The sequence below is a fragment of the Malus sylvestris genome, chromosome 15 (assembly GCF_916048215.2).
Source record: "Malus sylvestris chromosome 15, drMalSylv7.2, whole genome shotgun sequence".
NCBI classification, from domain to species: domain Eukaryota; kingdom Viridiplantae; phylum Streptophyta; class Magnoliopsida; order Rosales; family Rosaceae; genus Malus; species Malus sylvestris.
Window position 1 is genome coordinate 7,309,228 of NC_062274.1, and position 16,697 is coordinate 7,325,924.

Genomic DNA, 16,697 nt, shown 5'->3' on the forward strand with positions numbered 1-16,697 from the left:
CGCGCTATAGTCCACTCTGTCTAGTCGAAATTGCAAGGCTAATTTGTCATCCTAGACACATTAATATTAATCTCCTTTAATTAGGTGAAACTTCATAATAGCCAATAGGGCGGTTACCACTTACCTGCGGTGATTGTCAAACTTTGATGCATGTAGATCTCATTGTAGACGGTATACATCAACAATTGACGACCACCACCATACACGTAATACACGTCTGGACGACCGTCAAGAACAATCCTATTCCTATAGGCAACAAGGCCAAGTTGTAGTAGTACTGTATAATGCTGTCATGGGCTTTCACTGATGTTTTAGGACTCGGACTTCTTTTGCTTCTTTCTTAGGAGCCTCACGTGTGGAAGTTTGAGACCATTAGAAAGCAATAACTATCCTTATATCTGGCAATGGACCCGTGATTGCCAACTGTGCAAACGAATACGCAAAGACGTTGAACATAAAAAAGGCTAGGGTGGCAAGTAGACCTCTCACGAGATTTCGGACTTTGGTTTGGTTCGGTTTTTTGGAAACCTTAACTCTTTGATTGTCAAAACCGAATCAAACCGCCACTTACGTTTGAATATGCTGGTTTGATTCCCGCTTATGGTCCTTTGATCCTCGAACCATCAATTCTTCATCTTCCGTGCAAACACAAAAGGCCTCTTCCTCTCCCAACATTGTAGCTGTCTTCACAAACTGCAGATTGTTTTACAGACTCCATTAGCTCCTTGATTTCCAACACTCACAAAACCAATCCATGGACTCCTCCACTTCAATGAACAACCAAATCAATGTCAACTTCACCAGCCAGAGCCACTCCGAAATTATATCTCGCCACCCCCTCAATGACGACTCAAACCAACCCGACATTCCCTTACTTCTCCAATCCTCATATGAGCTATGCAGCTTCAGAGTCAGCCTCAAATGGTGGGCACTCGACCACTCCTCGTGCCTTGGAAAATTCGTATCTTATTTCACCTTCATCTTCTTAACAATCCTAGTCCCTATCGTGACCTCCCTCTCTCTAAATACCTCATCTGACCCTATCTCGTTCAACAAGCTAGTCCAACTTCCTGAGTCCGGCTTGGCTACCATTGGCTTCATAACTCTGTCCGGCTTCTTCAGGAAATATGGCCTAAGACAACTTCTCTTCCTTGACGGTCTTGGAGACGACTCTGGCTTTGTTCGTCGCGAATACACTCGCGAGCTCAATAAGGCCTTCAAGTCCCTTGCTTGCATACTACTGCCTTCATTCTTCATTGAGCTTGCCCACAAGATCATATTCTTCTGCACTGTCAAGATCTCACTGCCTCATATTAGTTCAAGCGTCCCACTCAATTCCATTATGTTTGTTTTCGTTCTGGCTTCTTGGGTTTATAGAACTGGCGTGTTCTTGCTGGTTTGTGTTTTGTTTCGCTTAACTTGTGAGCTCCAAATACTTAGGTTCCAAGAACTACACAAGTTGTTTGAGGGGTGTGAATCCGATTCCAGCATCATATTTAAGGTATGCTTTGAAATTTCAATAATTTCTTCGCTATTTTCTCTTGAAAGAGTGTGATAGGGGTAGTAATTAGTTAGCAGGTTACTAGATACCAATCTATGGTACTTGGTACTTCGTCGGTAATTGGTCAATAATCTGTGGATATTTACAAGATATCAACAAAGTATCGATAACATAACGGTGAAGCAGAATATCAATGATGAAGCAAAAACTGGTACCTGATACCAGACAATTTTCTCTCTTTAACGCAACATTTTGTTTTCCACATTTTTCGTGCACATTTGAACCAAGATTTGATATAATTTCTCTCGATATTTCTGTCTTTTCAGGAACATGTAAGGATAAGGAAGCAATTGTGGGTTACCAGCCATAGGTACCGGTTCTTTATCATCGGATGCTTGTTTACAATCACCGTGAGCCAATTCGGGGCCTTGTTGCTGGTTTTGGCATCCAAGACGGAGAAGACTTTCCTCAACTCGGGTGATCTTGTGGTTTGCTCTGCCGTTGAGCTCAGCGGGTTGTTCTTGTGTCTAATGGAGGCAGCAAGAATAACTCATAGAGCTCAAGGAATTGTGGCAATTGCAACGAGATGGCACATGTTCTTGACTTGTCCATCTGCTTTATCAGATCAGCAGTGCAAAAAATGGCTGCGCTCCGAGGCTAGCGGACATCATGGAGAGAGTGACTCTGAACATTTATCCGACGTTTTCTCTTCAGTTCCTCAAGAGGAGCCTTCCTCATTCCAAACCAGGCAAGCTCTAGGTCAGTATGCTTATTGCTTTCTAAGTTTCTAAATTCCTTGCTTGCTAGCTAGTAGCGTAAAGCTACTCATAGTAGTACAACTACTTTGGGTAACAAGAAAAATTTGAGACCTAACTCGGATACAAAGGCGTATGGAAGACTCTGATACTTGTAGTGACCTGCAAATTTGTTAACCATGCGTATCAGGTAAACCCGAATGTTTTTTGAACATGTGAAAACTCGAACCTAGGACAAGAGTAGTACCTCAGTTTTTGCCTAAACTCGAACCTAGACTCTATACATGCTTGTATTTTATGGTTGTCGTATGGATGCATGCGGATAACTGGGGTGTGTGTGTGTGCAGTGGTGTATTTGCGACACAACAATGGAGGGATCACGCTGTACGGATTTATGCTTGATCGGGGGTCGCTTCGCACACTGTTTGCATTTCAGTTCTCTTTGGTGCTGTGGATACTCAGCAGAGTGGTTGTTTTGCATTAAAACAAAGTTATAGGAATTTTCAGTGAAGATTCCAACACCAACAACAACAATGCTGGGGCCTTGATAGTTTGGTGTTATGGCTTGAAAAAAAATAAAACAAAAACCAAAAAGAAAAATAAATTGAAAATGGAGGATTGGTATAACGTTACCGAGGCTCATCCGGGGAGCATCAGTAGTTTTCTACCAATCCTCTCATGCTTCGATTGTTTCCTTAGTACGTTATTATATTTCATTTGAGTATTTTTTTGGTTTTCCTTCTTTTCTTCCTTTTTATTATGTAATTGGTGTGATTATTTGTTTCTTCACAAATCATATGATGTAATTTTTAAGGTATGTAAATGCTTTAAATTGTTCCTTTTTTTTTTCGGTTTCAGAACTCATTTTTCACAGATAATTCTTTCATTCATTTTCATTAATTTGAAGATAGCTTAGGTTATTTTTAATAAGAATGATCATGTCACTCTATTTGTCTCTGCATGTTCAATTTATGTGAGCGCTAGTCCACATCTCCAAAGTAAGAATTTGTAACCCTTTGACGGCCTTCTTGCTTTTTGCTCAAAAGGATTACCTTCAAGGTTCTAAATTTCCTTTTGAAGTCCAAAATTTTCAATAAATTATGCACATTCTAATAAGCAATGAAAAACCATTATTAATGAATAGACAAGAATGAACAAATGGTGTGATACCAAAGGTGGTGTAACCCGTGACACTCCCAACGAATTTTGGCGGCGTAGGCGTTCCGCGGTGTGGCCATTTTGTTGCAAGTGAATATTCTGCGACCATTAGTACTACCGTAGCAATCCATGTTGCAACTTCTGTTGTGGGCAATATTGCATAGGAGGATTGTTGATGGTCCCCCAGTCGCACAACTATTGTGTATCGGAAGATCAAAAGATCCAAGTCATTGATTCTCGAAAAATCACAAGCAAAGTGATGACCACCATGTAGGATCACTCTTATTACTACCCCTCATGCAATCATCTATGTATTTTGAACACAAAATATACAATGTTAATAATGTGAAACATTTGCATTTGTGAGTTAAGCTAGATGATCAACACAATGTGTCTGCCTCTTCTCCATAATGCCTAGGTTTGAAGTTGAAAATTCACATCAGTTTGGTTTTTTTGTTTCCTCTCTTCCTGCTGCAGCCGTTGATAAAAAATTTGGTGAATTTAATGGCAAAAAAATAGATACGAGTTTTTTGTCCATTAATATTATAATACATGGCAAGTGGTTAATGGTAGTCAATGAAGTGATTATACATGAGTGATTGATCGTCGTTAATGCATGTTTTATTTATTTTTTTACTAAAAAGAATATGACGGTATTGTTCACCGTTCATCTCTTAATCTTACTAAAATAAAAAGAGAAATACAAATAAAGGAATGTGTATACATCTCATCATAGATACTTACATACATCAACAATTAATCACCACCATTAGCGCGGATGCATGATTGTCGAAAATATATATCTAGGAAACAATGCCTAAACTCAAACACAATTGACATAGATATTTTAGGACTCAAGGACTTCATTTTCTTCTTTCTTCTTTCAGTGTCGCAAGTTGAGATCATTGGAGAGTAATAACTATCTGCCTATTGGCAATGAACCCGTGATGTTGGGTCGAGTTAGCTTCCCCCAAAAGCTTACTATTGTACCTTAATTTGGCACAATATACATAATACAAGTGCTTAAATACTAACTAGTTAGTAAATTAATTGGCACATTCCAAAAAGTAAATAAATTATTTTTTATTTAAGTAAATTTTTACATGTATGATCTTTCAATGATAATCTAAAAAATGATCGGTTTAGATTATAAAAAATATTATGAAATAACTAGCGATTGAGCAGCTCTCTCTCAATATACATTTCAATATGTATGTATGGCATTGATTTGTTTCTCAGTAATCAAAGAATATATATACAACATGTTAAGAAATTAATATGAAATGACATGGAAAACCAAAAAAGCAAGCTCATCTGTACTCTTCACTCCACTTGAAACCCCAAGTTGAAGAAACCTAGGGCGGTGAAGAGACTCTCACGAGAAAGGGCAAGCTCTTTTGCCTTACCTCAACTTTCCAACTTCCGTTTTGTTCGGGTTTTGGATCGTTTCTAATTTGATGGTCCAACCTAAACTCAACTGATGTTATGGCTTGAATCGTCTGATTTGACGTCCACCCTAAGTTTATAAGTTGGCGTGACTTCTCGGACTTTTATTGGTCAGATTATCGAAGCAGTCGTGTCTGCAAATGAGTGGTCCAAGTGGCATTGAAGTTAGCTGGCAATAGAAAATTATGATCTTCCAAAAAGAGGAAATTAGCATGAAAAGTGTCTACCACAACAATCATTGTGAACACTTGCTTCATCTACCCTCCAATTACAAAGGGACTCAAATTTTTACAAAGAGCGTATTACTCTTGCCCAAATGCCAAGCAAAATCTTTCTCAATCTTCCAACAGCGTTGCTTCCATTGACCCCTTTACTCTCCAACACTCACAGAACCAATCCATGAACAACCAAATCAATGTCCACTGCACCAGCCACCCACAAATTTCATCTCCCTGCGGCCAGAATGACGATGCCAACCAACCTAACATAGCTCCCTTACTTCTCCAATCCTCCGATGAACTCTGCAGCTTCAGAGTCAGCCTAAAATGGTGGGCACTCGACCACTCCTCATGCTTCGGAAAATTCCTATCTTACTTCACCTTCATCTTCTTAACAGTCCTAGTCCCAATCCTCACCTCCCTCTTTCTCAAACTCCCATCTGGGGACCCCATCTCATTCAACAAGCTAGTCCAACTTCCGGAGTCCGGCTTAGCTGCCATTGGCTTCATTACTCTTTCTTGCTTCTTCCGAAAATATGGCCTGAGGCAACTCCTCTTCCTTGACGGTCTTAGAGATGACTCTGGCTTTGTACATCACGGATACACTCGTGAGCTCAATAAGGTCTTCAAGTACCTAGCTTGCATACTACTGCCTTCATTTTTCATTGAGCTTACCCACAAGATCATATTCTTCTCAACTATCCAACTCTCACTGCCTCATATAAGCTCAAGCGTCCCAGTCAATTCAATTATGTTTGTTTTGGTTTTAGCTTCTTGGGTTTATAGGACTGGGGTGTTCTTGCTGGTCTGTGTTATGTTCCGGTTGACTTGCGAGCTCCAAATTCTTCGATTCAAAGGGTTGAACAAGTTGTTAGAGGGGCATGAATCTGAATCCTGTTGTGCTAGGATAGCACCAAACCTTTATGGAACCAACTCAAGCTAACCTACAGGAAATATATTAAATGAAATGCAAGAACAAAATATTAAAGACACCAAGATTTTAACGAGGTTCCTCAACAGTCAGTGTAACTGGAGTACGTCCTCGGAGCAGTAGGAGCTCACCCAATAATCCACTATCAACCAAATGGAAGTTTACAAAGTGTTGGCAAACTCACAACCCAAAACCCCAATACAACCAATAGCTCTCACACACCAAAGAAACAAATAGAGAGAAATATAATGAATAATTTCTTCTCTATACGAAGCTCAAAACTAATACACAAATATAACTTTGATTGAGTGAGAACTAACCAATGAAAGAAGCAACAACTTATCCTTCTCTGAAATGGGGCTGCGGCAGTGATTTTTTTCTTCTTTGTGCTGCTCTCTGTCTCAGCTGCTATGCGGCTGCCTTTTCTACTCTAATTTCCAAAGCAACAATTGCTGCCAAATAAAACCCTAAGTCACCCCGTGACTTCCACATGGACCAAAGAAAAAACTTTAGACAAGGTGCACTTTTCTTTTCCCCAAAACAAGTAAGAAACATAATCATGTTGTCCCTTTTTTTTCTTTTGATTTGTTTAATAGCCAAAAGCTTTTTTTGTTTTGTTCTCCACTTGGCCACTTATTCAACAAATCCAGCATCATATTCCAGGTATATATATGGTTTCAAATTTCGATAAAATCTTCAATATTTCTCTTTTTAACAAGTATCCTAAAGCCAATTTAGTTGTTACAGTATTGTGTACCAATCTACAATATATGATACATAGTCCATATTACTTGCTGTATAGTACTAGATATATCAATAAAAGATCAATAATAATGCACAACACTTTTCTTATACATTTGATAAAAAAATTCATATAATTTCAGGAACAGGTAAGGATAAGAAAGCAATTGTGGGTTACGAGCCATAGGTACCGATTCTTTATCATCGGATGCATGTTTACCATCACGGTGAGTCAATTCGGGGCCTTGTTGCTGGTTTTGGCATCCAAGGCGGAGAAGACTTTCCTCAACTCTGGTGATCTTGTGGTTTGTTCTGCAGTCGAGCTTAGTGGCAGATCAGCTCAGAGACTAATAGACGCTGTGGAGACAGTAACTCGGAGCATTCATCTGAAATTTCCACTTCATTTCCTCCACAGGAGCCTTCTTCATTTCAAACCAGGCAAGCTCTAGGTGAGCATGCGTGCTTTCTAAGTTTATACACCCCTTAACTTTATGGTAATGCAATTATTTTTTGGATAAGCAGAAAAAATCAGGACCTACTTATTAAATAAAAAACAAAGGGTAAATAAACTCCATATATGTGTAGTTACTTGCAAATTAATCAACCTCACAAATCAGGTAACCTCGAGTGTTTTTTAACATGTGAAAACTCGATCCTAGTACAAAGTACCTCAATTTGTGCACCCTCTATACATGCTTCTATTGCGCAGCAGTGATATGGATGCTAATGTATGTTGAAATGTCCCACATCGACCGTATCAATGACAAAAGAAGAGTTTAAATACCCTAATCTCACTCCAACTAACACCGAGGTCTTTTGTGATAAAACCCCACACCTGACGGATTGTGCAGGTGGTAATTACCAAGTTGGGGACAATATCGGTGTTGTTGGAAGTGGGCCGTATGGCCCGTCTCTCTGATATTTCTACATGGTATCAAAGCCAGGAAGCGGGCCCGTACCGTACTGCCACGTGATGGGTGGGTCCCCTTGGCCCCGCGTGATGATGGTGGGTCCCTTGGCCCCGCGTGTAGGGTGAGTCCCCTTGGCTCCACGTGGTTGTCGATGTGTGGATCTCCCACGTGTGACCTGCTAATTGGGTCCCACGTGAGGGGGCGTGTTGAAATGTCCCACATCGACCGTATCAATGACAAAAGAAGAGTTTAAATACCCTAATCCCACTCCAACTAACACCGAGGCCTTTTGTGATAAAACCACACACCTGATGGATTGTGCAAGTGGTAATTACTAAGTTGGGGACAATATCGATGTTGTTGGAAGTGGGCCGTATGGCCCGTCTCTCTGATAATTCTACAATGTATAGCTTGGCGTGTGTGCGTGCAGTGGCATATTTGAGTCACAACAACGGAGGGATCACACTGTATGGGTTTGCACTTGATCGGGGGTTGCTTCACACATTATTTGCATTTGAGTTCTCTCTGGTGCTGTGGGTGCTCAGCAAAGTGGTTGTTTTGTCTTGAGGTATTCAGCTGGATGTTTGTGTCAGGTGCTCTCGAAGAGAATCCACTACGATAAATTATTTGCTGGCAATGTTTTGTCAATCTCCTGTGGAATATACAAGGTTGCCAATATAAGCTTCCTTTTATAGATGTCCATTGACGATTCCTGGACCATGAATTATGGCTTTGCGTGGTAGCACATTGAACGAAACAGGTGTTCATTAACTTTTGTGTATTTCACTTAAATCAAAATAACAAGCGATCACTTAAATCAAAATAACAAGTGATCAACTTGTGCTTAGTAGTGTGCTGTAATAAACAAAAGACCAAAGTGTGTAGCAATTAAGAGACTAGTTTTATATAAAACCTACACATTAGTTTTCGTATGAGTAGTAAATTTAACAATATTATGCAGGATACAAAGGGTTGTGTGGGAAGCCCCTTGCGCCATTGAAATCTGATGCAGGAGCAAATTAAGGAATTATTTCTTATTTTGTATTAAGTTTTGTTATTTATTTTATTTTTCATAATTACTAAATCGACAGAGAAATTAAGTACTTTTCTAATGTATTTTTATTTCTTTGTAGAATACTAGGTTATTTTCTTTAACTATATAAATACAATGTAATCTAGAGTTATACAAGGTAATCTAGAGTTAAGGAGGACTTTTGGATTAATACTATTGAATATTTTCTTTGAACGACAAGAATTCCTTGCGTTTTTATTCCTTTCTCGTGTGTTTATTCATTGTATTGATGTGAGTGCTTTTGGATCCGTATAAAAATGTAAGAGAAAGTTGATCAATTTTTTTTTAGTAAGAGTGAAACTACCACACTAAGTTATGATAAGATACACTTTGAAGTGTAATAAGTTTCAAACTGTCTATTGCAAACTCGACTATTTTATTTTGCTCAAAGAAGCAAGAACTATTCTAGTAATAAATTCTACTGAAAATATGACTTTAGCCCCTCAAACTTAATTTTCTCCACATAAAACCCGACGTAAATTTTTTGCTCAAATAAAACCCATTGACTAGACTCCGCATAAGCAAATTCATTAATTATGTTTGACTTTACCCATTTAAATTTTTTGGATGCCTAAAACACCCTTATTGAATGTTTAATGTACACAATTAATTCTAAGCAAATTGTAAGGGAGAATTAATGATTTTACAAAAATAATATTTTGCATATAAATGTAGGGATTTGTTGGTTAGTTTGGCTCTCGAATTCCAATTTACCATTACAACGTGTCCATATTATATATAGATAAATTATTGTACTTTAAAATATATAAAAAAAATTGTTGTCAAAGTAAAAATATATAAATTAAAGGAGATAAAAATTGCAGGTAAATTAATTTTAGGACAAAGAAAAAGAAAAGAACCAACTATAGGTAAATTATTTACATATACAGTCTAGATATTTGATTCACATAAAAAATGTAGGTAAATCACGTGTGCATAATTTACCTACCATTATTGAAATTTACCTACTTGCATAATTTTCCTACTATTATATTAATTTACCTACTTGCATAATTTAGGAAAAATGCCAACAAAACATGAGAATAGTATTCGCATATATCATAGGTAAATTGCCAAAAGAAATATGAGAATATTTTGTTTATATATTGTAGGTAAATTACAGACTATAGGTGTCACATCCCGACCCGGGTCCACCACATCTAGGCCCGTTCCACCACCGTAGCATGATATTGTCCGCTTTAGGCTTACCACTCCCTCACGGTTTTGTTTTTGGAAACTCACGAGCAACTTCCTAGTGGGTCACCCATCATGTGAGTGCTCTGGCCTCTTTCTCGCTTAACTTCAGAGTTTCTACGAACCCGAAACCAGTGAGCTCCTAAAAGGCCTCGTGCTAGGTAGGGATGTGAATATACATTTAAGGATCACTCCCCTATGCGATGTGGGATGTTACAATCCACCCCCCTTAGGGGTCCGACGTCCTCGTCAGCACACTTCCAGCCAAGGATTGGCTCTGATACCAATTTGTCACATCCCAGCCCGGGTCCACCACATCCCAGACCCGTTCCACCACCGTAGCACGATATTGTCCGCTTTGGGCTTACCATCCCTCACGGTTTTGTTTTTGGGAACTCACGAGCAACTTCCCAGTGGGTCACCCATACTGGGAGTGTTCTGGCCTCCTTCTCGCTTTACTTCGGAGTTTCTACGGAACCCGAAGCCAGTGAACTCCCAAAAGGTCTCGTGCTAGATAGGGATGAGAATATACATATAATGATCACTTCCCTAGGCGATGTGGGATGTTACAATAGGGCGATATTATTTATATACGTAAAGTAGGGACGTTTAACTATTATATACAAGGAGAATAATTACACCAATAATAATGTAGTCCTTATTTAAAGTAATGCACTAGATTGTTGTAGAAATTAAAAATAAATAAATAGAAAAAAGGTCAGGATGATTAATTAGATTTTAAGATCCATCCTTGATTGAAGCTAATTTTCAAGCGTGGGTTGTGGCAAAAATTGTAAATAATTAGTATTAGTAGGTTACTTATATTCTTATGTGGTAGTTTATTTGACTTTTGGGTTTTTGTTGGATGTTTAATTATATGTGGGTTTATGTTTAGAAATCATGAATTTTCAGGACCAATATCTAATGAACCCTAAATTCTAACAAGTTTACAAACAGTAGAGGGATCTGTTTTGCTATTTTCTTAATTATCGATGTTATAAAGGTATATATCCACTGCAATTTGAGTATATATTTTAAGGAACTCGGTATATTTTAAGGAACTGCAATTTTATATAGTTTTTTTACAAGGTATTTTATATAGCTTATATACGCAGAATATGTATGATTTAAGTATGTCATAGCAGCGTTTACTGTTTTTTGTTGACAGAATTACTGTTTAGGACAGGTAATAATATTCTTAACTATTAAAGTAATAGTTTTTATAGTGCACACAACTTTTTTATTTTTTTGAACAATCAATATTATCTACACTAAGGGGAGAAGATAGTCTTAGCCTCACAATGAGTTAATAATAATGTGGTTTAAATTTGCCTTTGACGAGAATCGAACTTAAGTCCTCTCACTAACCAATCAAGAAGAATACTACTATACCATAGTACTAAGTGTCCATACAACTCATTTTTTAAATAAAGTACATGTAATTACTTGCAAATCACGTACGACGTCTTATATATAATTATACAAGTATATTACTTGGAAGTGAGTTACCGTCTACATTACATAGAAGTTTGGCTGAACCAACAATGAAGTTCGCCGTCGTCATTACAAGAACAAAGGAGCAACGTAGCTGGCTAAACAGCACAAACCAAGGTGGAAAAATTATTAGTATAATAAAGAAATTAACGTTGTGTTTACTTTTACACAATATTCCAAGATCCAAATAATCCCAAATAAATTAAAATTTTAATAAGACAAACACGGTCCATTTGATCAAAAAGGAAAATAAAAATAAAAAACAGACAAAAAGAGCAGTTGTAGCTAACCTGCGACAATTACAAATCTTGGATTTTATGGGGCGGTCTAAAGTTGGTCCTTTCAACAGATTATGCTCTCTTTTTAAAATCTTAAATGTCCCAATTTATATATCTATAATTAATGGACCCATGTTTCATCAGAATATTACTTTATCATACTTAAAATGTATCAATTTTTTTTAATGTAAGATATACCTATTTTTTTAATGTAAAATATATTATTGTTTTCGGTATAAAAAAGTTAGAGGGAAAGGGAGGATACCACATCCTAGACTAGGGCATACCACAAATTTCTGACTCGAACCCAAGTCTTAATATAGCAAATAGAACGATCCTTACTAACTCAATCAACTCTCGTTGGCTATAATATACCTATATTTATGAAATGTTTCATTGTTTACCATATTTAAAATAAATAAATAAAATTACCGGATTTTCACAGTATATATGAGGAAAAAAATCTCTTCTTGATACTAATCTTTGCCCAATTTTAGGGAGAATTATTAATTTTCTTGATTGAATTTCTTAATTAATATTGAAATTTAACATTTATCTTTCAATCAAAATATTCAAACCAATTAGGTTAAGTCTAAGATATTGGTCAATTAGGGACCAGAACCAAAGTTTTCCGTAAGTAATTGGTCGACATGTCAAATGATGTTATGGTCACACGAAAAATTACTCTTGTATGGTCAATATCTAATACAATTGAGAAATTATAACTAATTGAGGGAATGAAGTAATTAGTGAAAGTGATATCGTTGCTAACATAAATCCGATCGGCTGAGCCAACAATGAGATACAATTTCCCCAACACCATTAACAAGAACAAAACAGCAACCCAACGACACACACCAAGCTAAAGATGAATAATAAACAAACACGCTTAGTATTGCTAAGGGAAAATCAAATCGAAATCTTTTAATTAAAATATTTATGCCGGCTCTCAACCCAGCTCATGATTCCCGATAGGGCACAATGAACCTCGTCATTCTCGCACCCCTCTTCTTCTATTTGTACCTTTCCAGCTTCCCCTACTCTAGTTCTTTCACCACACCAACTTAACCTTAACCCCTTTTTATTCAATCCCTTCATTCTTCTTCTTCTATCAAAACCTACTTTCCAAAACGAAAAACCCTATTTTTTATGATGGCTCATATTCACAAAGCATATGATCACCATCACTGGCTTTTCATGCTAATTTTCTTAGTATTATCGTACGTTGCTTCATCTTCGGACCCGACGGAGGCAGCCACCCTCCTCAAGTTCAAGTCATCTCTATTGAACGCCACTGCTCTGGACAATTGGACTAATGCCACACCTCCATGCAACGGCACGGACAACTGGGCAGGTCTGTATTGTGATCACGATGACAATGTGTTCGGGTTGAATTTATCGAAGATGGGTCTACGGGGGATCATCGATATAGACGCACTTTTGAATTTATCTGGCCTGAAAACCGTAAGCGTCATGAACAATAGCTTTGACGGGCCTATCCCTAGTGTGAACAAACTTAGTTCACTTGTGTCATTTTACTTGTCGTACAATAACTTCTCTGGTGAAATCCCAGAAGACTTTTTTGTTGGGATGAATTCCTTGAAGAAAATTTATTTGGATGGGAATGAATTCACGGGGAAAATACCAAAGTCGTTGGCTGCATTGACTAAGATTGTGGAATTGGATATTCGGGGAAACCAATTCAGTGGGAAGCTACCAAAATTTTCACAAAATCCAAAGGCATGGAAAACTATGAATGTGTCATACAACAGACTCGAGGGTCGTATTCCGGCAAACCTGAGAAATTCCGACCCAAGCGCTTTCCTCGGTAAGTAATCAGTTCAAGAATTTCATTATTTCATTATTGTCCATCTTTTAGTTTAGAATTCTTTATTTTTTTTCAGTTTTCAGCTAGTACAGAATACATGATTTTCCTTTAAATGTGTTTCTAAGTTCAGAATTTGACAATAAAATTGTGCTTTTACACATCCACTTATGGGCGAACTAGCAAATTGATGTGCACGATTACTCTATTTCTTTGTCGCAGTGAGAACTTCTTTTTCAATAGTCTCTTATTATGAGATACGATTGCAGTTGTTGATATGTATGTGAATTTCACTACAAATTAATATACATCAACGGTTGACAATCGTTCATGCACGTGTAAATAACTATCGTTAATAGTCACTTAAAATGTATTTAATTGTGTATTTGAGTGTGAGAAGGGGAAATTCGGTCTAAATGTCATGTTAACTAATGAAATATATTAGAAAAAATGTAATTGCATGATTTTGTACTTTCATATTAGAACTAAAAGTTTGAAACATTAACAAAAGAAGGAAAATCAAGACCTTCTAATCAATTTTAAGTAGAAGAAAAAATTGGATTCGTTGACAAAAACATTTAGACATGCTCCTTCATCATTGAAACTTGATCTCCGCAAACACGATTTTTTTTATATAATGGCAGCACGTCGATACAATGTCATTATCTTTTGTTTATTAAGCAAATTGCTTTTATCAAACAAAATGGGTTCTTTCCATTTTTAGTTTCTTGGGCCTAATTATGGGCCTCTTGTGTTGACCAAACAGGAAACCTAGACTTGTGTGGGAAGCCACTGGCTGCGTGCAAGTCCTCAAAGAAGAAACTCCTCCTAATCATCGCCGTCACAGTCATCTCAGTGGCTGTAATCTTGTTCATTGCAGCATGCCTCGAACGACGCCGTTCAGCACAATCAAAACAAGTAACAAGAGTACAAGACAAACTAGGGGCTCACCATGACACAGGTGCAATGGAGGTCCAATTGGCAGCTGAAGAAGAAAATAACAACTTCCATAACAATGCTGAGAGAGGAGGAGGAGGAGGAGAGTTGTATTTTGTGCAGCAGGACAGAAATTTTGAGTTGGAAGAGTTGCTGAGGGCCCCAGCTGAGGTTTTGGGGAGTGGGTCCTTTGGGTCATCTTACAAGGCAGGGATTTTGAGTGGGTCCGTGGTTGTGAAGAAGTTTAGGCAAATGAACCAAGTGAGGAAAGATGAATTTTATGACCACATGAGAAGGCTTGGGAGGTTGTCACACCCTAATTTGCTCCCACTTATTGCCTTCTATTACAGGAAAGAAGAGAAGCTCTTGGTTCATGCTTTTGTTGCCAATGGAAGCTTGGCTAGTCACCTCCATGGTATGTTCATAACCCTAACATTGCATTGCATATCATTACATTACTAATCACACATTTCACAAATTAAGTTGAGCTTCAAGTAGAATTTATATGAATAAGTGGGTATTATTTATGTATGAGATAAGATTAACAATGTGATTAGTGAATGTGGTACATAATATTATCTGTTTGTAGATAATTATATAATTTAATAATTTGGTATCTATCTTATTCTTGCTAACGTTTGCTAGACTCGGTCAATTAGTACAATATTGGCCAACTTTCCAACCAATTAGAACTCGTTTGATCACATTATTGATTACATCTCAAACACTATTGCACTTAATTAACTTGATGTTTTCCATGTATTTTCAGTTAAGCGAGAACCCGGGCAGCCAGGATTGGATTGGGCAACTCGGTTGATGATCATCAAAGGAGTGGCAAGGGGCTTGGCCTACCTCTACAGAGAGTTCCCCGGCTTAACCGTACCCCATGGTCACCTCAAGTCTTCCAACGTGCTCCTAGACAACAACTTCAACCCCCTCTTAGCAGAATATGCCCTCATACCCTTAATCAACAGAGACCATGCACAAAAGTTCATGGTGGCCTTCAAGTCCCCGGAGTTCTACCACACCGAACGCACGTTGAAAAAGACCGATGTATGGAGCCTAGGCATACTCATCTTAGAAATGCTCACCGGAAAATTCCCAGCAAACTATCTCCAACCGGGGAAGCGAGCGAATGCAGACTTGGCGGCTTGGGTGAACTCGGTTGTGAGGGAAGAGTGGACGGGTGAAGTGTTTGACAAGGACATGAAGGGGACGAAGAACGGGGAAGGCGAAATGCTGAAGCTGCTAAAGATTGGGATGTGTTGCTGTGAGAGCAATGTGGAGGGGAGGTGGGATTGGAGAGAAGTTGTGGACAAGATTGAACAGTTGAAGGAGAGGGATACTGATGAAGATTACTCTTCTTATGCTAGTGATGGGGATGCGTATTCTTCTAGGGTTATTTCTGAGGATGACTTGTCTTTCTCTGTCACTGCTTGAGGGAGGTTTAAGGGTTTTTGGTGGGGGGAAACAAAAAGGTATTAATATTTAATGGAAGTTAATTAGGAGGATTTACGTATGCTTTTGTACTGTGTTTTTTGGTAAATACAATTTGCACTGCTAATTTGAGGAACAATGAATAACAATGGCCAAAGAAAAAAAGAAAATGCGGCATGAATTTTTTCATACTCTTTTATCCTATTCTTATTTGAAGGCTTATTCTTAATTTGCAATCTATTTGCATTTCTAAGAGGGAGAGAATTGCTGAAGGCAAAGAGGACAACAGAAAAGGAGCCATTACCTAGTCACAAGTCAATTTTCTTGTTCAGTGATCTTCCGCCGAAATGTTCCGAATAATTCAGTGGGCAACCACCGAAATTCCAACTTCAGCCCACCGAACACATCCGTAACACAAGGAATTGGCTTTGTTCGGTGAAGGAAAGCAAATAGTGCAACCAAAGTGAGATTATAGTGGAAATGAGTTCATTTTATGTTCGAAGTTTTCCTTATTCAGGACTTGCATGTACTGGGTTCACATATGTGGCGGTAACAAAAGGTAAAAAATCAATAAAGCGATTTTATTTGAAGAGAGGTTTGCACATGACATTGTATTATTGGTTTGGAACGTCACTGTGACTATAATTAAGAATGTAAAATGGTATCAATTGATTTCGATTTAAATGACCTTTCGTTCTAGCATAATTTCCGAACATCTTGTGACATCTTGTGCAAGCATCGCTGTGAAGTAATTTGATTTTCAATTGGTTGGTACTTTTAAGCGTCTAGTATTTTATCAT

The 16,697-nt window shown here is 37.9% G+C and overlaps 2 protein-coding genes, 1 long non-coding RNA gene and 1 pseudogene across 4 annotated transcripts; 3 read left to right on the top strand and 1 right to left on the bottom strand.

Moving 5' to 3' along the window:
- Positions 1-63: 63 nt before the first annotated feature.
- Positions 64-3,099, top strand: LOC126604274 (uncharacterized). The gene is made up of 3 exons (XM_050271467.1): positions 64-1,501; positions 1,828-2,260; positions 2,604-3,099. Exons 1-3 carry the CDS (start codon positions 755-757, stop codon positions 2,738-2,740), a joined length of 1,317 nt encoding a protein of 438 aa, XP_050127424.1. The 5' UTR covers positions 64-754; the 3' UTR covers positions 2,741-3,099.
- A 1,383-nt stretch (positions 3,100-4,482) lies between these two features.
- Positions 4,483-6,453, bottom strand: LOC126604289 (uncharacterized). The gene is made up of 2 exons (XR_007616556.1): positions 6,330-6,453; positions 4,483-6,022 (listed from the first exon to the last, which is right to left on the bottom strand). It is a non-coding gene; the product is annotated as an uncharacterized LOC126604289 (long non-coding RNA).
- Positions 5,217-8,228, top strand: LOC126604285 (uncharacterized; annotated as a pseudogene).
- Positions 8,229-12,836: 4,608 nt separating this feature from the next.
- Positions 12,837-16,524, top strand: LOC126604273 (probable LRR receptor-like serine/threonine-protein kinase At4g31250). 2 transcript variants are annotated; one of them, XM_050271466.1, is made up of 4 exons: positions 12,837-13,527; positions 14,291-14,875; positions 15,230-15,938; positions 16,152-16,524. In XM_050271466.1, the coding sequence occupies exons 1-3, from the start codon at positions 12,849-12,851 to the stop codon at positions 15,898-15,900; spliced, it is 1,935 nt and encodes a 644-aa protein (XP_050127423.1). In that variant the 5' UTR covers positions 12,837-12,848; the 3' UTR covers positions 15,901-15,938; positions 16,152-16,524. The 2 variants fall into 2 exon arrangements, with proteins under 2 accessions (XP_050127423.1, XP_050127422.1); XM_050271465.1 differs by lacking the exon at positions 16,152-16,524 and having other exon boundaries at positions 15,230-16,088.
- Positions 16,525-16,697: the final 173 nt, after the last annotated feature.

Bases quoted from the DNA above. Each gene is read 5' to 3' on its own strand.
- LOC126604274 (XM_050271467.1), top strand. From the start codon at position 755: ATGGACTCCTCCACTTCAATGAACAACCAAATCAATGTCAACTTCACC. The intron at 1,502-1,827 runs GTATGCTTTGAA...CTGTCTTTTCAG, and splicing joins ATTCCAGCATCATATTTAAG to GAACATGTAAGGATAAGGAA. The intron at 2,261-2,603 runs GTCAGTATGCTT...GTGTGTGTGCAG, and splicing joins CCAAACCAGGCAAGCTCTAG to TGGTGTATTTGCGACACAAC.
- LOC126604273 (XM_050271466.1), top strand. From the start codon at position 12,849: ATGATGGCTCATATTCACAAAGCATATGATCACCATCACTGGCTTTTC. The intron at 13,528-14,290 runs GTAAGTAATCAG...TTGACCAAACAG, and splicing joins CGACCCAAGCGCTTTCCTCG to GAAACCTAGACTTGTGTGGG. The intron at 14,876-15,229 runs GTATGTTCATAA...ATGTATTTTCAG, and splicing joins CTTGGCTAGTCACCTCCATG to TTAAGCGAGAACCCGGGCAG.